Consider the following 21,657-nt stretch of genomic DNA (forward strand, 5'->3'; position numbering starts at 1 on the left):
TATGCTTACTAAATTGCAGTAGCAAGCGCCCTTAAACAAGAGAACCTTTATAGACAAACATCGGAGCTTGAAAGCATCAAATCCTAGAGCTCAGGTCAAATTGGCTGAACTGTCAAAATCAATCAAAAGCATAAAGTGACATTTGAAAGTGACCATTGTATTTGAAATGGCCATTGTAGAGATTGCAGAAGCAGTGAGGAATAAAATTGGCAAGAAGCTAATATGCAAGGACACTGTGTTGCCAGCAGCAAATGGTGCACTTAGTGATAAACAGGGCAATGTCATCAGCAATTTCTGTGAAATAATGTACAGAGGAGGCCACTGTTAAATTGTAAAGTACCCAAAGCGCACTTAGCAGACGAAATATTGAAAAGGCTCAAGTCTAACTAGCAATGAAACCGTAAAGGCATTAGCAAGACAAGATAAGAGAAAGAGGCAGTAAGCAATGGAACAAAGTTGAATCTGATAAAAGGCAGGGGAAATATAGTACTACTACAGAAGCTTGCAGTTGTTCATTGCTTAATGACCTCAGATGTACCAGGGACTTCAAAAAATTCCAACGTAATAACTGCCGCGGTAGCACAATGGCTATGGCATTGCACTGCCGACCACAAGGTCTTGGGTTCCATCCCTGTTTCAGTGGCCGCATTCTGATGGAGGCAGAATGCAAAAACACTCTTGTACTATGCGTCAAGTACAGGTTGAAGAGCCTCAGTTAGTGAAAATTCATCCAGAGTCCTCCGCTATGGTGTGCCTCACCATCTTCTGATTTTTTTTTGTGTGTGTGTGTGTGTGTAGAACTCCAGAAATTACTTCCAACACAATACATAGCACTTGTCCATACAAGTTAGGCCAACATTCTTTTTTCGATATGCACTGTGGATGCATGAATGGCCACTTGTGACGGGAATTACTTGTCGCTGTTGTCTTCCTGCCGAGTCGTTTTGTTGTCCCCTGATCCACACGGCAATGCAACAGCAGCTATGTAGTTCTCGGAGTAATTTTCACTTCTAGGTAATTCTGGGTGCATAAGAAATTAAATAGATATTGCGAGTCTCTCCCCAATACATCTGAAGGGGAACATGTCGGTGCAGGTCAGCTTTAGAACGGAACACTAAAAAGGAAAAATAAATTGAGTGGGAAAATTACCTTTCTGCAATACCAGAAAAACCACTCCTACCATGAGAGAAGGCTTAAATAATCCAGAAATGACACCAAGATTGGTTTCTTGAAGTTCCCGCACAAGTTTACTGTGACGTTATGGGATTTGACAGCGTCTGCTAGGGCCTAGTCAATCGTTTAACTGTTTATTGGTTGACACAGACTACATTGTGTTCTGAAGGAGCCAAAGACTGAACTTGGCAGGTTTCCAGAACTTCTGCTGCAGCAACAACAGCGAAGATATAAGAGAAAATACATTTGACATCAGCGATGCCATGCTGACTTACTGGCACTGGGATTTTGGTGCGATATGGAATAAAAGGGAACGTTCGGGCTTCATTTTCTTTTCCGATAATCAACCTCTTGCTACAGAATTAAACAAAAATATACTTTTTATCAGTCTAAGCTGCTTTAAAGTTTTCTCTTTAGTATCTTTTTAAGGGGAAATTGCAATGCTGCCAATTGTGATATACTTAAAAAAAACTGTGCATTGGCCTTAGTGTGTACGCAAGTTGCATGTTTCTAAATGAAAGAGGCAATTCAGAAGTTTGGTACAGCTTAAGCTACAAGCTAAAAAAGCAAGTTCCGCTCCAATTTTCTCTGTAACGCTGTCTTCAACTTTTCAGTAACAATCACCAGTACAGTAAAAATGTGCATTCACGTGTGTGCATGCATGCGTGTAGCTCTAATGGCCTAGTCGTGTGACTGCTTGTGTCATTTTTAACCAAGGAGCCGTTTGTGCTGTTTGATTACAGATAAATGAATGGGTAAAACGGCGGCTTCGCGGCAGTCCACGCCATTGTGGAAGCACACGTGCCTTGAATTGTGCTTGCTGCAGATATTTTCGTGACAAGCTGCTTCACGTGATTGTTGGCTCTGGGTCCGACTGAAATAGTATCGGCATGGTATTCTCAACGTGTCAATTAGAAGTCTTCATATTTGCTGACCATCGTGCTTACTGTCTGCTGTTTAGGGTAGACAAATCTGAGAGGCATGATAGGCTTGACTACGACAGGCAGTTTGGACGCTTTGTCCTGGACCGTGCACACACAGCAGGCTAAGATAGCAAGATAGCGTGGTGGAGGGGGGGGAGGCGTCAGCGTGGCGGGCTGAGATAGTTGCCGCTTGCTGCAGCTCCCGGTGCTTTATGAGCATCTCGGCAAACTTGGTGTGTCCCTTGGCCTGACTTTTCTTCTGCTGGTTTCATTTCTCGAAGGCGTCGGCTACTTGGCGCTGTCAAAGAGCCGGCGCCGAGTGGGCATCTTGGTGTTTTCCTGCCAACCTGCCTGTGTTGAGTGGAACAACTGTTTTTTTTGTACGATGTCAAGGATGCATGTTTTGTTTCACACTGGAGCATGTTCCATCCCTCATCACTACATGAAAATAAAGAGCATAGACTACAAGTGGTTCAGAGCTTCACAGGGTGTTCTTTTTAGCTGCACCAAATCTTGAAAATAAGAGCAGTGTAAATCAGTCTGTTGTGGCTGGGGTAGCATTCAGGGCATGGAACGTACCAAGCCCATCAACTACTATGCCAGGTTGTAGAAAATGAAGGAAAAAAGTGTTTATTTATAGCTTAGTTACACAGCTCCGGTACGGAAACCCACTCCATGCAGGAGTAAGTTAGACGTCTCAGGTCACATCAGGACCCTCTGTTCTCACTCTCGAAAAGTCTCTGCTTTTAATACTGTCATCTTCCCTAGGTGAGTCGACTAGGAAATCTAAAGACGGTCCAGCAGCAAATCACCATTAACGACTCCGTGGCGATACCACGCCCATGCTCACTGTAACCCGCAGTTTCCTTCCACACGTTTACGAAAATATGGCTTGCTTGAATTGAGGTGCATTTTGTACAGTGCAGTTTGTCGTCAAAGGGGGAGTGCTGTAACATGTGGCTCTCTCATTTCTGGCACTCGAGCTACAAGTTCTGGTTGAAGCAATGTCGATGCACTGCACACGTGTGTAAAACGTGCCCGCGCCACGAATAAATCATCTGCTGCAAAGCCAGGTGATTGCACGGTTGCTGGGAGTAAAGCTTGTGCAATGCTCTCACTTGTTCTCTGTACTGTGCTTGTACTGTAAGCACTGTACTTGAATCTTCACATCAAGTTCTAGTAGATTGCTGAGCTATATAACAGGACAGCCTGCGTCTGTGTAGATTTCAGGGCTGCGTTCTTCATGAACTACTTCGACATCGTAAAGTGACTTAGATTGCGGCTGTCAAGTGAAGATGGCAAGGTAGCTCTGTGTGAGATTCAGAATACACCTCGGGTATCAACTTGGCAACTGGCCGAACATAGCAGGCTTCTGTGGCGACATATCCCTGAGCTTTTTTGGTTTTAGTCTTTATGTTGAAAATTTAGCCCTTTCATAGACAAAGAATAGGGTAGAGAACAAGTTCTGTCAACTGGCTTATTTCAAAGACACGTCTTAACATACCGGAAAAATAAAATAAAACATTCCCGTGCACTTACAGGTGAAGCAAAGTTGTTATAAGGCATAATAAACATGTCCATCAACAGGGCTCAAATAAAGTGATACAAGATGTGATGCACGCAACTATAAGTGGATATGTACACAGCATGCAAGTGTGTGCATATTTTTTTCAGTATGTTAACCCATGTACTAAAAAAAAACCATCCGTTTGTACCATTCATCGCACGAGCTCTCTGCATTGCGTTCATTGACTGCCTAAAATGTTCGACATGAATCGTGGCCTACTTGGTCCATTCACTCCTATTAGTGCATGGATCTATGATTAAGAAATTTGTCTTCGCAAACACCGAGGGTCATGGTGGCTGCTCCGGCTTCGTGGCATGAAATCCCCTGAACACAAGCCATTATATGGTAGTTATAGAAAGGCACTAAAGGGAAAAGGGAAAAATACAAAAAGAAAGGTACCTGCAGCAAGAAAAATGCAGGTGGTGACATTGCCTTGAGGTTCTCGTGCCACCACGTCATGATGTCATGGATTTTGGTGCCGTCTGCTCCACATGTGCTCTACATGCTCTAAAATGGTCTGCATTGTATTTCAAAGGAGCAAAAGAAGGAACATGGCAAGTTTTGGGAACGTTGACCGAGCCCAAACACGAAAAAACGCTTCATAATTCGTGATGTTGCACTGACGTACGGGTGCTGGGGTTTGGGTGTGAAATTCCGACAAATGTAAGCCTGACCTTCATTTTATCTTCTGATAATCAACTCATTATCGTGAAATCAACAAAAGCAGAGGTTTGGAAGAATATCTTATCAGTTTAAAACTTATTTACTATTTCCCGTTAGTGGTCTCTTTAGTGGCTTGGCATCAGCATGCGCGATACTGTTGGCCGCTGTTTATCACCTGCCTCGCCTGGGTTGCCCAAGTTTAGAGCCTTGTCACATGTGCTCGGGCCTCTTTCGAGAGCAAGGAGCAGCACCGCAGACTGCATTGTTTGCATCGACACGGTGATGGAGAGCAGATCAAACGATGCACGACAACCTGTCAGGCATGATGCGTGTCTGGAAAGCAAAACAAAGGAGCCTGGAGAAAATGCTTCGCAGGAGGGCAGATGTTAGCGACTGGCTTGTGGGTTGTTGATGCGTCACCCGCAGTGCTGTAATAAAAAAAAAAACATAGAATGGGACAGAATTCACTTGCAAAGCAGTTTTCAATGCAGTGCAAGGACAGTGCTTGCTGTTGGTTTTGATGGCATTGTCGTGGCAATATCCAACATGTCATCTTGGCTAGGCTGAATTTGATACCTTAAATGATTGTTGTAGTGTGGAAAAATTAACGCAAAGCCCGTAGCAGCGTCCTTGATATGCTGGGAGCGAGTGTTCAATTGAGAGGTCATGAAGCCAACTACTAATTAAATGCCTACTACACTAATCAACATTTTACTCAAATAACATTTCATTTTTTTTAATGAATATACTCTTCCTGGTCGGAAATATAGGTGAACAAGTTACCTTAATTTTCCTTGATATTGAATGGTGTTTGGGCTTGGCGAAGTTGATTATCATGATAGCTTTGGTGGCTGTCACTGTGGTTTTACAAGCTTTCACATTAGTGAGTTGGGCCTTTTCCAGCCCTCATGTCTTAATACAGTGCAATATGAATACCTTGAATTGCAGGAAAGCCAGTAGTCATTGATGTCATCTCTTTTTCTGGTGTTTGGCAAAGTGTTAATGCGAAACTGTCAAAAGAGCCAGGGCAGTTGTGTGCTGTACTGAAAAAGTGCTGCAAATTTTTGGTTAGCTTGTAACTGGCATTGTAAATTGGTACTTGATTAAAGATTCTTAATCTTGGTCTTTCAAGCACACTGTGAGCCAAGTACTGGCAATTCATAGCCCCAGTCTTGCAGCAGTGAAAATACAATACTGTTTTTCCTACTCGTGGACCTTGTTTGTCTCCTCCTCTTGCATTCTAACAGCATCATCATCATCATCATCATCATTATTATTATTATTTCAGAGCTCACTTCTTATGTTGTGAATTAGTTTTAACCATTATGTTACACAATTAGCTTGCTTGACTCCAAGCCCTCTCTCTTTCTTCGCCTTTTTTATTTTTATTTATTGATTTTATATTGTTTTGTATTTTATTACTTTTTTTTTGTTTACTCCTCTGTGTTTTATTTTGCATTTGCCTTCAGTTGCCTTCTGTGTGTCTTGCATTTAGTGATTTCTTCTACCAGTTCTTGTAGCTTGTGTAAGTACACATTTCTAAGTACACCCATATGAAGGCTTCATAGCTTTGCCTGAGCACAATAATAAATGCTTCATTTGTCATCATAATCATTTCCGTCATGAGTTATAATGTTCATGTCACCACAGCTCTGAGCATCTGGAAGTCATTTGATATAAGTGTTTTGCTGTTCCATTTTCCCCCATTAAATGATCCTGCCGACATTCATTTAAGCCATTGGGAAACAGTCTGTTCTGATCTCCGATCCCCATTTGAGGCTTGCGAGATAAATTTAGCGACACCAACACACCCACCTAATTGTTTTCTGGAAACGTGCACGGCAAGGGATGTCCTCATGCCAGAAACATTGACCCGACAGATAAAGGCTCGCGAAGCCTTCCCCGAGTCCACGAGCTTATCACGTGCTAGAGACGAAGGGTGTGATCCCAGCAGACTCGAAAGCTGACGCCACGTTGTTGCGTCAGCAGTGCCGTGTTGTGCGGTCACAGCTTCCGCTGTCCGAAGCTTTGTAGGCTGCGACCAGTGCTTGCTCCCGTTGATGCGGGAGGTTGGTTGTTAGCGTAGTAGGCAGGCAGGGATGAGTGCCGTGGCAACCAGGTGCGGTGCTTGTTGTGCATTTGCTTCGTGCAACTCAGTGGGCAGAGTCGTTGTTTGCCTAACTTGCTGGCTAGCGTAGGAAAGCGCACTTGAAATATTGTGCATTTGTACAGGGCATAATCGTAGTCATGAGAGTCGTACATATATAGAGGCAGCATGAAAACTGGAAGAAATGAACCAAGCAGTGATGTTGACATAAGCATGCATCCTAGTACCAGTTCATAAAAATCGTACTTGAATGAGACGATAGTGTTGCCAGTTCATTTAGTATTGATGGCTAATATGAAGGGCATAGTGTAGGTTACTGGTTCTCAATTATGAATGTGTTTGGTGAGCCGTTAATCCACCTGCAAGAAAAAAGGAGTAAAGTACAAAGTTGGGGGTGTGTGCTGGAGGCATTAATGGCATTGAGAAGAGGAGTGCCATTACTATGACTACTTATTGCATTTTTTTTAAAACAAGCACATGTGTGTAACAAAATAAGCTGCAGTTTACATGACATAATTCTTTCTTATCATCAATATTTGCTGCTGTTAATGTCAACAAGTTAGATTTATGAATTGTTACAAGAAATGTATGAGTTCACTGTGCTAGGTGCTGTTGGGTAACAATGGAATGGTAAAAAAAAAAATGCACACAGTCGCAGAGAATTAACATGGCTCCAGCTATACAGTCGCAAAATGACCAGACAGCAGCCAAAATGTTAGTAAAGCTTTGTTTCCTGTGCATATTGTCACGTTTTATTTATGAATATACACAATACATTCATTTAAAATATTACGAAGTTATTTTTTAGAATGAGTGTCCCCTGAAATATTTAGGTCATGTGACTTTTCTATTTCAAGCAACCTTGCATCTATGCAGCAAAGACATGAATCGCATGCCGTGACAACTTGTTTCCGACTCTAAGGTCTTAGAACTTCGGAAGACCTGCTCCAGGGTGCAACATTGTATAGTAGCACAAAGATCATGGGAAAGAGCTGCTCCCATGTAACAGTGACTGTCGTTGCCCTACCCGCCGTGAATGCTCAGTGGCTATGGTGTTGGGCTGCTGAGCACGAGGTCGCGGGATCGAATCCCGGCCACGGCGGCCGCATTTCGATGGAGGCGAAATGCGAAAATACCGGTGTGCTTAGATTTAGGTGCACTTTAAAGAACCCCAGGTGGTCGAAATTTCCGGAGTCCTCCACTACGGCGTGCCTCGTAATCAGAAAGTGGTTTTGGCACGTAAAACCCCATAATTTAATTTAATTTTTTGTTGTTGTTGCCCTGTCTTTTCTGTGCAGTTTGAGCTTTTGTTCTGCATCCAAGATGAAGGGGACCCTTCCATAATGCTGGTGCGGAGACTCATGGAGAAACACCCACTGGTCGACGCCAGGGTCTTTGTAGGTCAGTATGCACCAGTCATCCTCCTCTGCCTTCTCTGTTTTCATGTCTGTAGCATACTGAGGTCGAAACTGATGTGCTGAACTGGATTGTTTGTTTGTTTGTTTGCTTGCTTGCTTGTTTACAAGTATAATTGCGTCTTGAACGAGACCAAAACGGTGGGAATCAAATGCAGTCATGGTAGAAGCAGACTCAAACAATACAAGATTCTTGTTGTGCGAGCACATGAACGATGAAACCATACCTGTCGATCACAGTTCACAGAAGTGCATTATGATAACAACGTAGAGCAGATGCGTCATCGTATTTAGAGGATGGACGCAGCGTGTTTAAATGCAGCAACCTTATCAGATAAGACACTGGCAGCCGAAGCATTCCACCCTTGTATTGTACGCTGAAAAAAATAGTTATAAATGCTTGTGCAGGACCAATAAGGCAGCAAATTGTGGAAATAATGGTTATGGGATGTGCATATTAACAACGGCTGAACATATTTCCATGTGTAAAGACACAGCAGCCCTTTACACAGGACTAAAATACTTCTACAGGAATAAAATAGGCAAGGTTCAAATAGAGCAATGCACAGAACAGAGTGCAAGATTAAACAGCATGAGCACTAACTTGGAATTAAACTTACTTTGGGAAAGCATCACTTAACACACGTGTACATCAAGCCTGTTTGCACGTATCTTTTTATTTTTTGTTACTGTTGCTCAGTAACGGTCTCTATTGCAGCAATGTCGTCATGTCTTCGTTTACACGCTTCGGCCCACAGGTGAATGGACAGGAAATGCATCCAAGCTGTAAATAAAGCAAGGCCATCAAGTTCATTCAGTGCAACAGTAACATCTGGCACGCAGCCTATTGAACAACACAGTTATGTTGGGCCCTAGCGTCAGGGTTCCTACTGTCTCCCAAGATAGGCTGCTTCTTTTTCCACCAAAACTACAGCAGGTGCACTTAAGCATGGCACAACCTATCTTTTGTGTATCGGCCGACTTCGTTAAATCCCGTGGCCATCTTTCAGTTGCCCGGTGCAACGTACACGAGTCTTGCAAAATAGGGGACGAGAGCCTCAAGTACTGCAGTTGCGAGGGCAGATCTGCTACAAATGAGGACACTGCATGTTCTCATAGCCTGTCGTTCAGGCAACAGCCTGTCTGGCTGACATACATGTGGCCACGTGTGATTGGGATGCGGTAAACCATGCCAGTGATGCACGCCACGAATCGCTTGGCATGCAGAGTTTCAAAATAACGTGTTTTAGAAGATTGTTGTTTCAAGGTTGCCTGTTTCAATTGCTCAGGATCAGGATAACATAATCATTGTATTATGGTGCCATTCCCTTTTGCACTTCTACAGTGGTCCAAGTGAGGTTCCGCATGTGCTATCACCGAGATTGGCTGGTGTTGAACGGTGGGTAATGCGAAAGGAATAGGATCGAACGAACGAAATCACTACTTTGTACTGGCCTCGATTTCTCACTATCCTTGCTGCCATGACGTAAGCTCCACGTGATGGCACGTCTGCGGTGTGTGTTGACCAGTCTGCTTGTGCGTACATTGTGGACATGCCAGCACTGAAAGCTTTTGTCATTTCCTGTGGCATAAACAGCACTTTTGCCCTGAGAGAGTTGTGGTGTAAGCCATACTTTGTTTCTTTTGCCCAGGGGGCTGCCCTGTTGGGGTAAATCCCAAGATCAACAATATGCAACCAGGCTACGAAGCTGCCAAGTATGAGCTCATCTTGATCTCCGACAGTGGAATTCGGAGTGAGTGCTCTCGCCTTTCTTTGAAAACATTGTAGTTGTTGCTGTTGTAAGCAATAGTGCATTAAACCCGTAAAGCCTAGACACCATTCCACATGAAGGAAAACTAGAACAACTTGTTTGTCTTTATTTTTGGCCATGGAGGGTTGAGTTCATACAAAATATAATGAATTGTTTCTTGATTAAATATGTGAATGCCCTAAATAGTATCCTAATCATAATAGTTTTTTTCCCATTCTATCTAGAACTAATACTTGCTCCAGCATATCAAAAACATTACTGTGAGCCAGGAACAAGATTTCCCGCATTGAAGTAAGAATTTTGTGTTACTGAACTCAGCATAGCAAAATGGTACATGAGGCTTTGCGGGGTTAAGAGTGTGTTAGGGTTATTTTAATCATTTGCCATAATTTGCAGTTTGTCCACCTGATAATTGGAAAGTATTGGGTGGGATAAATGGTAGCAACACTTCATACTTATGGCAGTTTCGGCAAGTTGGTAATGCATGGTGTGGTGTAAGAAGCATGCAAGAAAAACAAAACAAGGTAAACAAGAAGAGGCAGTGACACATAATTCTTTTGACCTTTTTATTCTTGTGTTGTTTACACCGAAGGTTGCTAGAGTTCACTGGTTGGTGTTGAATGCCTCTGATGCATTTAGCCGTCCAGCAAAGCCATGTGTGGAAATATATTGTGCAGTTGGCACCAAATTTTTACAGGACACTATAAATTCTGCAATTCAGATGTGCTGCATTGACTAGCGTATGCCACCAACATACCCACTGATAGCAAGACCTTTTATGGACACCTGTGACTAGGCAAAATGGGCCACAACATCTGCAACTATTCAAGACGTCCGCAGAATGCCTTTTTATGGAAGTCTAGAGGACGTCTTGCAACAGATGGGCAAAAGATGCTTTTTTAAAGCAACACAATGCAATATAGCATTGTATTATTTTGCTGGTTGCTATAAGAAACTGGGCTTGAACTTCGCATCTCGCAATCTTTTGACATTGGCTGCATCAAGTATGTTTCTAATACCCTAGTCAGGTGGGCAAACTTAGTGACACTGAGTGCAGCTCGCCTCAGTGAATGCCACTTTGACAGCACGCTGCCCGACGGAAAAAAAGGAAATGTCATTTGGGATTGATGGCAGTGGCTTCATTGATAGCTTGATTGATGGATTGATGGCTTCAGTAAATCAGCCAGCACATTATGTAATGGGTAATTTAAGCAGTATTTGCAAAGTGACATTAGCATAATCATCACGAATGAAGACGTGTTGCACGTTTAGAAGCACTGAGAGTGACGAAGCATCGTCATCTAAAAGGAAAAACAAGGCTGCTTTTGTTGGCAGAAGCAAAATGGCAGTTTTCGGGCATTTAATTTTTAAGCATTGCCATCAAGGCTGGTACACACTTCGACATAGAACAAGTTTGACGAATGCATTCACACCTGCAATTGCATTTTACACTGTGTCGCTAAAATGTTTCCATGTGACAGCCCGTAAATGAAATTAAATGCAAATTGCACTCGCTCAAGGAGACACTCATAAATACCCTGGTCAGACGGGCAAATTTAGTGCCACTTTGGCGGCGGGGTGTTTACCATTGTGCTACGGCGGGCCTCATAATCATATCGTGGTTTTGGCATGTAAAACCCCACAATTTAATTTAACATTCTGAATGAATATTCTACGCAGTAGTTTCAGAGCGAACATTGAAAAAGATTTTTTGACAGTGCACAACACAATGTGCTAGGGGTATCAGGAAGATGTTCCTTAGACATTATTTCGGAGTCGGTTTTAGAGCGAGTGATGCCGCTTATTTTCGCTGGTGTTGAGTGGTCTGTATGCTTGTTGGCCCGAATGCGTGCTCATCAGTGGAGGGCAACACATTTGCAGTGAAGGAGGACACGCTCCTGGACATGGTGCTGACCATGGCGGACGACGTGGCCCTGGTCCACCAGATGCCTTTTGCCTGTGATAGAAAGGGTTTCCCGGCCATTTTAGAGAAGGTCAGTGGTTCATCACCATCTCGCAGTGCAGTGGCTCCTGGGCGTATGTTTGCATAAACTCTCTCGTAAACATTTACAGAAGACAAGAGTTAAGTCTCGTTCAGTAGGAGCTGTAATGACATGGTGCTTGCAATTGAAAGAGCCCCAGGACTGCATGGGGGTTCTGGCATATCAAAAATTGATTTAATCAATAGCACTAATTCGAATGACGCTCAGTTTCTAATTTTTCTTATGTAAGTGCCGCTGTGCAGTCTTGTGTCCTCTCCAACCAAGGGCACCACGAAGAGCTCGTAATGAATGCATCTGTGCATAGAAACCGAAAGTTAGGAAAGTTTGTACGCAAGCCTGTTTGTATTAATAGTGCAAGGAAGACGACGCAAGAGAAAACGACAGGAGAAGCGCCAACTTCAAACTGATGCTTATTCCTGACCAACTTGATGCTCTCTACAGCTCGCATGCTTTTGGGCACGTGCATGAGTTGACATGTTCTTGCTCTCAGATTTTGAGTTTCTTGTTTTGGGGTGATAGGTGATATTTCGATGTTTTGGTGTTTTGAATGCGCACGCACCATGATTTGTTTTGTCCTTGCATTATATGTTTTTGCGATGGCGGTTAAAATATTTTTTTTCATCAGGAAAGTTAGCGCTTGCCTTGTTCTATTCTCTTGTGCCGTCGTCTTTCTTGCGCTGTTAAGGCAAACATGTAGGCAAACATGGAAGTGTATCCAGACAGCACAGGAGTTTGTTGCCCCAGTAACCGACAAAGCACAATCCTTAGGTTCACTTGACTCCTCTTTTGCATGATAAGACACTGCGCTTAAGGCAAAACTCTGAGGTTAGCCATCACCCGGGCGATAATTCCACCACGCCGATCGCCAGCACGAACCAGGTTGGCACCTGGGCATTGGCAGATGGGGAAGTGCTTTTATGCAGGATATCAAATGTGTTCGAACAAGGGATGGCTCTGGAACCAATGTTTTGACAAGGTGACCTTTAAGGGGGCTCTAAAGAGAAACGTTATTCTACCTGTGTTAGTAAATTGACCTTCTACAATGCCAAAAAATGATGCTCTTAGCATGATAACAGGGCTGGTATGCCAGAACAGAGGCAAGAAGCAAAAAGAGATGGTGGCGCCATCTTGTAGTTCTGACACTAGCTTGCCATGACTTGATTTTGACAGCATCTGCTCGGGCGTAGTTATTTGTTTATAGGTAAAAATGGACAGGAAAATAGACAGGAGCCAAAGATGGCAAGTTTTGAGAACTTTCACTCGGCTGACGGTGGCCCAGGCACGAATAAATACTTTTAAATTTTTGATGTCACACTTATGTACTGGCAGGAGGTTCTGGATCGTAACGCTAAAGAATGAAACTTTTACCTTCATTTCCTTTTCATGTAATCGACTCATTATTGCGGATTTAGTGAAAATAGTGTTTTCGAAGAACGCTTTATCAGTTTAATCTGATTTAGTTTTTTTCTTCTGTGGTGTCCCTTTTACTTCAGGTCAAGTCCTATTTGTCCAGGCCTTTTATGGTTTTCTTGCCAGAGACGAGCCATGCTTGTCAACTCAGTCTGCATCAAGCATTAGAGTTTCGGCTCTTGAACATGTTCCTCAATGCTCTCGATTCCTTTCGGTGTCATCTGTTCAGATAATTGCGCTCAAACTTTAAATGTGTCCTGAGAGAGTCTTTCAGAGAATGTGCCTTTCATTAATATTTTGGGATAATTTAACAGATAAATTGCCAATATGATACATTTATTGCCACTTGATATAACGTGAAATCTGTGTAAAGAAAAGAACTTGGCAGTTTGAGGGTTTAGAAAAGTGTGGCAGCACCTCGTGTCACGACTTCTCTGAGGTCCCCCATTATGACACGCACGTGTGCAGGTATACTTTGGAACGGCGCACGCACGCATCTACCTGGCCGCCGACTTTCTACGCATCAACTGTGCAACGGGAATGTCGGCGTTGATGCGGAAGAAGCTGCTCGACGAGGTGGGCGGCATCAGGGCGTTTGGCCACTACTTGGCAGAGGACTTCTTCTTTGCCAAGTCTTTTGAAGACAGGTTAGTATGCTTTGCATCCAGCTTTCTACGCATCACAATGATAAAGCCACCTTCAGGAGCGTGTGGGTCTTTTAAAGGACTACTGATGTGCCTTAAGCCCCAACCAGACATATGCGTTGGAACGCGTCCGCATGCGCCATGCTCACTTGACGTCCTGTCACACCCAGCGGAGGAAGAGGGCGTGCACCCAAACGATGCAGGAGTTTCCGCATGCTCGTCGCTGCACGTTTCGTCGCAGCAATTCAAAACAGCCCAGCCTACGCTTAACGGTCATGTTAAGCAATGTGCTAAAAATGGCAATGACATGCAATAAGTTATAACTTAAAATTTGTTTTTATATTTTAAAAATGATATTGCAGGACTCCTAGTGGTTCAGTCAGCTCACCTGTCAGTATTGTGAACTCGGTGAAACCTGCAGCAGCGTAGGCATAGCATTACTCGCGTGCTCTGTGCCTTACACGTTCTGTGCGCTGTGTCAGGTCCTGAACTTCGGCGATGAACATTTCGGTAATAATGCACCCATTACAGCTGAAGACTTCAGCGGCTGCCATCATAAAATACCAAAACCCGCGTGGAACTCCGATCACAACGCATGCAGCTTGCCCGGGTTTGCCTGCACGCCGCGCGTAGAATTTTTCCGGAAGTCACGTTGGTTCGCTGTCGTCACGCGAGGCGCGTCGGGCGGGTGACGCGAGCGGCAGCTCCTGGTGCGGCCGCAAGAAACCTAGCAGTGCAAGGTCTCCACGCTGCCGCGCATCAACATGTGATGCAGCCTCCGCGTCTGACGCCGTACAGGTTCAGATGCGGCGCTGCGCGTGCGGCCGCATACCAGCGCGTACGTCTGGTTGGGGCTTTAGAAAGTTGTAAATTTTCAATTTTTTACATGCCGTTGACGGGTTATTTGGTTACCGAAGCTGCGGACGGCAGTGGCAAAGCTGGCAGTGACACCTTGTGATGCTTTGTCCAACTGCAATGTGTTTGAAGCGTCTTTGTTTGAAGCGTTCTCGTCAAATGAAAATCGTAACAGGATTACATGGCAATAGTTGTCACCTCACATGCTTTACATCAGCAGTTAAATAGAATGTATGCTGGAGATTTTCTGATGAATCTCTGCCACTTTACCATAACAAAAATGTTTCATTGTCAACGCTAAAGCTAACCTCAAGCAGTTTATATCAGGTGCTTTTGTTTAGATATACACAGAATTTTTTTTTAATTGCCTGTGGTTGGTAGCACAATTCTAATTCTTCTCTGTAATTCTTCTGCTGGATTTGTCAAAGAAGCATACATTATGTGCTCAAGAAATTGAAATGCATAATTAGCTAGCCTGCCGGTTATGAGCCAAAATGGGACAATCATTCATGACTATGTTACATCTTCAAGGTCCCTTAGAGGATTGAGGTGACTTAAAGCTCGCTAAATTTAGTGACTCTCTCGTAAAGTCACCAACGCCACTTTCCTGTCTGTGGTTGTTTGCCGCAGGGGCTGGAAGATCAAGATCAGCTCCCAGCCAGCGTGGCAGAACTCTGGCCTCTGTGAGGTCGGGCTTTTCCAAACCCGGGTGGCGAGGTGAGTGTTCGTTTGAACTGGCTGCCTCAGGGCATACGCGCATTGACATTAAAGGCCAACTGGAATAACATCTTGGACCGCGTAAAAAGCCCACTTTCAGATATTGGATATAGTACGGCCTCCTTACAAAATGTTACGCTTGAAGTACGAGTGGATTCGTTACGAAAGGCTAGCAAAAACACGTTCTTGATACCGAAACTCTATTTAAAAAAGAGCAAGAAAATAAATGCTGTCATTACCGCTCGTTTGAAGGGGCTCAGCACTTGGAACGTTTATGACCAGTATGGTCCCTTGGCATGACCTCTTAGGTTAGCTGATGCTCGCGGCTGCTGTAGGTTAGGGGGGTGCCAATATCCGAAACTTGCGAGTAATGAATCGAATAGTGTCCTGTTTGATTCGGTCTTTGAATCAAATAGTCACTAATCGTAAATGCGAATACTTTTTAAATACTTTTTGAATATTTCGAAATGTCAACTGCACCCAATCAAACATATAATTGGAGCAAAAGTACAGTAAGTTTTCGTCCCCGTGGCCATATCATAAACATAAAACATAACCTGCGTAGCGCAGCAGGCTGTGTCATGTACTAGCCATACCTTGCAGGCTATGCAGCAATAATTTGCACTCTCTGAAAATCCTTGTACATGCGAAGGAAAGGCTTGTTTGCTTCTAGCTCTATTTGTGCATTTAATAAACGACTCTTCATATCATACTATGTATTGACAGAAACTTGCTAACTTTAAGACTACTAGAATGTGAACATCGTTCTATATTAATTGTGATAATGGCTTTCCATTGTACAAAAACTATTTGGTATCCGATTTGATTCATTCTTGCACTATATGATTTGTATTTGATTCGATCTCAAAAATCACCATTCGCACACCCGTATTGATCAGGTGCTAGTGCTCAGGTGCTGTTCAAAGGCTGCTAACAAGAAAAAGGAGACAGCTAGCAGCTCTACAGCTTTGCCTGGGTTTCTCTAATAGTAGTATACATTACTCGTTTATGACCAAATCAGCCAAAGTGAAATTTCGTTGCAGTTGGCCTTTAAATTATGCGTGGAGTAACACCCAAAAACTGTGCAGCAAGTTTTTAGGGTTAATTAATGCTGACCGCCTGGGCTTCTTTTACATGCGCAGAAAGCGCGGTGCACAAGCGCCGTGCTTCCGCACCGGTGCATTCACACCGATGCTTCTATATGCCGGTGCTTCCACACCCATCAGAATAGAGACAGTAATGGCCAAGAGTCGAGCCCGCAACCTTCTGCTTAGTAGCTGTATCCCACAGCCACTGAGCATACACAAATGCTCCATTCGTGTGCATTGTCTGTAACAAAAATTTAAGTGCTAAGTGCATGTCACAGGAAAATAACAATGGGATGTTGATCAACAGCGTACAAGTAAAAAAGACATGTTGGCTTCTGTGTGTCAAGCGAAACATCCTTTTATCAGAATGTGGCCTTAATGTGGTAGCTAAGGTGTGCTTTTTTAAGAACATTTTATCCATGCCTTTCTGTTCAGCAATCTGGACCGGGGTATCATAACGATTCTGTTCCATTGATATCCCATTTCATGCATCGTCAGTTGTTTGAGCGGCGCCCTGCATCGACGTTATTAAAGGGATCGGCCAGCCATGAACAGTGGATGGTAAAGAAGGAAGAGAATCGAGTGACAGAAATCATTACGTTATTTTCCTGCCTTATTTTACTGTTTTATAAATTTTTCATCTATTATTACTTACAAGTTGCTTCCAAAGATAAGATGGCCCCCAATCCTTGAACCCTGGAGATAAAAACAAAGAAACGCATGGATCCAATGCAGTTCTGGAATCAAAATGACGTAAACTAGCTGCAGTAGTGGATGACACAGCCTTGTCGCTTGCAGCTGTTACCCTTCTGTGTCGTGTAGGCGAAGGCAATGTACGATGCTTGTCAAGTGAAGGATGGTGATGGCAGGTGTGTCCACCGAGATGTAGGTGGTGGTGCTACACCTGTACCTAAAGACATTTAAGGTTTTTATACCTCCTTTTTCAAAGTGGTACGCACCCATTGTGGGGCATTTGCCGCGAATAGGCACGTACTCGTTGGTACGTACGAAGGGCCAGGTTGTTGGCTACACAGAAGGACAGCGGCAGCCAGAACCTGCAAAGTGGGAGCCAGGAGGAGGCAAAGAAAGCTTTACCTCTCAAAAAGACTTGTTCACTTTCCCACAGCGATCGCTTTCACCAAGCTAACGTTATCACTGGGTGCAAGCCGAGCTCGCCGTAATTGAATGCTTCGAGAAACTGCGCAGCGCATAATCGAACCGGTGCGAGCACCGCCGACTGCTCTGGAGTGGCGAACCTCGCACTGAAAGGGTTGTCGTCGCCTCGCAATGGCAGGTGGGCCAAGCTACGGTTCGCCATGCTGCCACACACCATGCTGCTGGAGCCCCTGTCGGAGTGCATGCTGCTGGGGGCGATGGTGGCGTGGGCCACCAGCTTCCTCTTCCAGTGGGACGCCTTCGCCGTGTACCTGCTGCACCTCCTGCTCTGGTTCCTGCTCGACTGGATGTTGCTCAGCGTCGTGCAGGTGCCTGCCCCTTTTTTCACTGCCGCGACCATGCAAGAAAGATTTCCTGCAGAATTTACTACACTCGGTCTTGTACGTAGCAGAGAGCAGAGCTGTCTGGGAGCTACACAAGTATTTCAGTGGTGGAAATCTTGTTACACGCATTATGCAGTGCAGTTGTTTTACGGTGAAGCTTTAAGAGGAGTTGCACGATTCGTAATGCAAAAGAAGAGGTGAGGCGTGCAGACAGGACACAAGAGTAGGGAAGTGGACAACATGAACGCCGACCATCAACTGAAAGGAGCACTGAGGCGAAAGAAAAAAGAAGGCACATAACTCATCTGCGCAAGCTCAGGAAGCACTCTTCTCTTGTGTCCTGTCTGCACGCCTCACCTCTTCTTTTGCATTATGAATCCTTACCAACTAGCTCAGCTTTCTGTCGTTCTAAGTTCCACGATGATTTTTTGTGCGATGACATGGTTGATATCAAATGTAAATGCAACGCATTGTTTGTCGGAGCCTTGAATTTGCTTTAAAACGTAACCATCATTGACTATAGAAGTAAAAGTTGCCTTGCATATATTTCACTTGAATAAGCAACAACTTATATGAGCAGTTTATTTTTAACCAACAATTTGTTTTTGTTTTTTTCGCACATCGCATTATACTAGCGGCATGTCGGTCAGCCAAGAGTTTGTGTGGCTGCTACGGCGAAAGCAGGCACGCACTCAGTTTCCCACTCCGGCACCAGCAAATCTCCTCCTCCTGGGTCACCACATGCTGCATTCACAGCTATCGCCAGAAACACTATTGCAATACGCACCTTCACCTATCCGTTTCACAGCACATGGGGCTTGGCGCTGTCGGAAGTGTACTGCACGCTTTTGGTAGGCGATAACCGAAACGCGCCAAACGGGCCACTGTTCCCTGTTGCACGCAGCAGGAGGTGAGTGTAATGTTTCACCCCGGTGGCACGGTAGGCATCGTATTCCTGTGCCACGTCCACTAGCTCAGTTTCATTTCGCTTCCCGTCTCCATCTTAAAACACTACGCGATGGGATGACGACGGTGTACGTCTGATTGCTCAGGCCCCACCATCATGACGGGCATCGTCATCTTGTGCCGCAATGATTTAGCACTGGGGACATCAAAACGTCCCCGCTCGAAGCAGCTGCTGACCCAGGCTGTATTCGAAGAGCGCAAACGGCAAGTTTGCCAAACCTGCAAAAACGACAACTCGTGTCTCTGGCCGCATGCGCCCCACCAGCTTGGCGCGCGTCGGCATCTCGTGCTGCAATGATTCACTTAATGCTTCACCTTATGTAGATGTCAACACTGCAGTTGAGTCTGTCAGATTGTTTAGCGACTTCGGATCGTACATTTCCCCAGTTAGTACATTATTGCTCGCATTTCCCCCCCACCAAAACGTATGAACAATGTTCTGTGGTGCTTCCAAAGGACATGAAAACTCGCTTGCACAGCCTCGCTGTCTTTGACCTATAAGTTTTCAGATTGGCATAGATCTGTGAACAGGCAGACAAAGAACTTTAATTTACATCTGTGAAGGAAGAGAAAAATAAGCTCTACTGTATTAGCCCCGAGAACCAACTACAAGGGGCGCTGCGAGCCCCACTCGCATGACGTCAGGGCACGGACTCACGCCTGTCGTCTGCTACAGTTCGGGCGTTGTACGGGCGCTTTCTGCGGTGTTTTCGTTTGTTCGCCCTCATTCTCTCTGCTTGTATACTTATGGTGGTCGTCTCAAATATATTTTTACGGCGTCTTCCTTTGCGAACATTTATTCAAAGAGCTAATTTTTTAGACAACAATGCAGCTCTCAAAGGCAACGCTACAGTGCCAGTCGAAGGAGCGCAGACCAGCCCATTGTGGGTTTTTCATGCGCGGATGAACAAAAACATAGCATATGAGAATCCAGTTATGATACCACACCTGCCGTGGTGCAACAAGTATGTCACAAACGCTGATTATATATGAATTGTACAACAGTTACGTTGATTTTAATCTGCTAAAGCAGGTTTGCTAACGACGAGTAGTTCATGGCATAATAGCGAATTTTTGCATTTCTTCACAGGAATGCTCGGCAGTAACATGGGGACTTAAATAATACTGCAGTTTAGATTCTACAAGCACCACTTGCTTGTTTAACTGCTTGTCAACATTAGGCGGTTCTTCCCTTGTTTATTTTAAGTGGCAGTAATTTGAAGTAAAGATAATGAAGGCTTACGGCTATTTGCAGAATATGAAAAGGAATGTGCCAATATATATTTCCTTTTCCGTGATACACGTTCAACTCACTTGAGAAATTTACTGGTGCTTGTTAATATTGTATACGTATTTGAGAAGGGACTATTTGGCATTTTTTAAATATATTACAACTACAGCTTTCATGGGCCCTTGCCTTAGAATGGAGAAGTTGTTACTGGGCATCGTCATTAGCATTGATCATATGCTTGAGAAATAAGATCTCAGAAACCTGTCCAGCATTTCTCAGAAACCACACAGCATGAAAATTTTTTTCGCGCCGATTGCACGGTAGCACACAAAACATTAAATGTCAGCCACAGACAAGAGTAAAACGGCCGAATGACGCAATAACAATTGTAGAGGAAATAGTGATTAGCTTGGCTGTTCTGCTGCATTCATCAGCCATGTTTGAAAGGTTGATTTCGAATTCCACCTAGTGGTGAAGAGCATGCACCTTGCGTACAATTTCGCATTATTATTTGTTGGAACATGTAGTTCATTGTAGCATAGATCTACTAATTAAAGAGTGTTATATTATTATAGGTAGCTAAATTTGTCCAAAAATCTGCTCATATGATTACCATTCGATCACGTTCCTTTCTCTAACTGAGCCCGTGTAGCAACAGCACACTGACTTCGCTAAAGCTGTGTTTAATTCCGCCAACTGCAGGTAAGCGTAAGTGCGATTAAGGCTGCCCATGTAACAGGGTTATTACGCTAGCGAACACAAGTCTCTGGAATGTGAGCCAAGGGTGCTGCTGCGTAGCTGCATTGGTTGGTTTAAACGCACCATATAAAATTAGGTGTGTTAAGTGCAGTGTTTCACGGCATGCTGAGTACATGGCCACAGGTGAAGAAACGGGGCAAAATGTTTGCTTTGCACTGACAGGAGAGTAGTGTACCGAAGTGGACCAAGGAAAAGATGGCAGCCCCACGCTGTAGCTCAATGTTAGGTCATGTCTGGACTTAATGATGGTTGACAGAGACTGCGAAGAGCCGCAGCATGTATCATTTGCGGCATACTTAAAGGGCCCCTGAAACTGTTTGGACAAATTTTGTAGGCGCGTAGGGTACAGCTTAACTAGAACATTCGCACCACAATTTAAGTGAAGCGTTACGTATTAATGGAGCTACAAGCGATTAGAAGTTACCCTCCTCCCTAGCCATGCTTTTCCTCCTCAACTCGCTCGCCGAGCGAGCGGCGCTAAGCTCCGCCTTCACTGGTACTGCTTCACGACGCGACGTCACATTGTCCACTTCCGGTTGTTTTGGAGCACGCCCCCTCCCGCGCGAGACCTCTCCGCTAGCCGCTTGGCCGTCGACCAAGAGCTATTGAAGTAGCGTGCGTTGCGAGCATTCTGTCGTAGCGCCGAACGTGTCCGGTATTCCGGTAACCACAGGCTAGCTGGTAATTTCGGCAAATGACTGGAGGCATAAACTCAAGCGGATGAAGGAACTTTAGTGTAGACGTACGTGAGCAGCCTGATCGGTCAGCACGGTCCAGACACTTGTTGGCGCAGCGCTTAACCAGTCAAACAAAGCGCTAATATTGCTCTAACCAAGTGTAAAACATTCTAAACATTTATAAAAAC

General features: G+C 44.4%; 1 protein-coding gene across 1 annotated transcript in view; it reads left to right on the forward strand.

Moving 5' to 3' along the window:
- GlcT (ceramide glucosyltransferase) overlaps positions 1–21,657 on the forward strand; it is a 79,645-nt gene that overhangs the window by 50,753 nt on the left and 7,235 nt on the right. Inside the window, exons 3-8 of the mRNA XM_050167826.3 lie at positions 7,732–7,834; positions 9,501–9,602; positions 11,502–11,614; positions 13,502–13,680; positions 15,163–15,249; positions 17,632–17,821. Of these exons, the coding sequence (XP_050023783.1) occupies positions 7,732–7,834; positions 9,501–9,602; positions 11,502–11,614; positions 13,502–13,680; positions 15,163–15,249; positions 17,632–17,821 (774 nt within the window). The remainder of the gene's footprint in view (positions 1–7,731; positions 7,835–9,500; positions 9,603–11,501; positions 11,615–13,501; positions 13,681–15,162; positions 15,250–17,631; positions 17,822–21,657) is intronic.

Source organism: Dermacentor andersoni, chromosome 11 (genome assembly GCF_023375885.2).
Source record: "Dermacentor andersoni chromosome 11, qqDerAnde1_hic_scaffold, whole genome shotgun sequence".
NCBI classification, from domain to species: Eukaryota; Metazoa; Arthropoda; class Arachnida; order Ixodida; family Ixodidae; genus Dermacentor; species Dermacentor andersoni.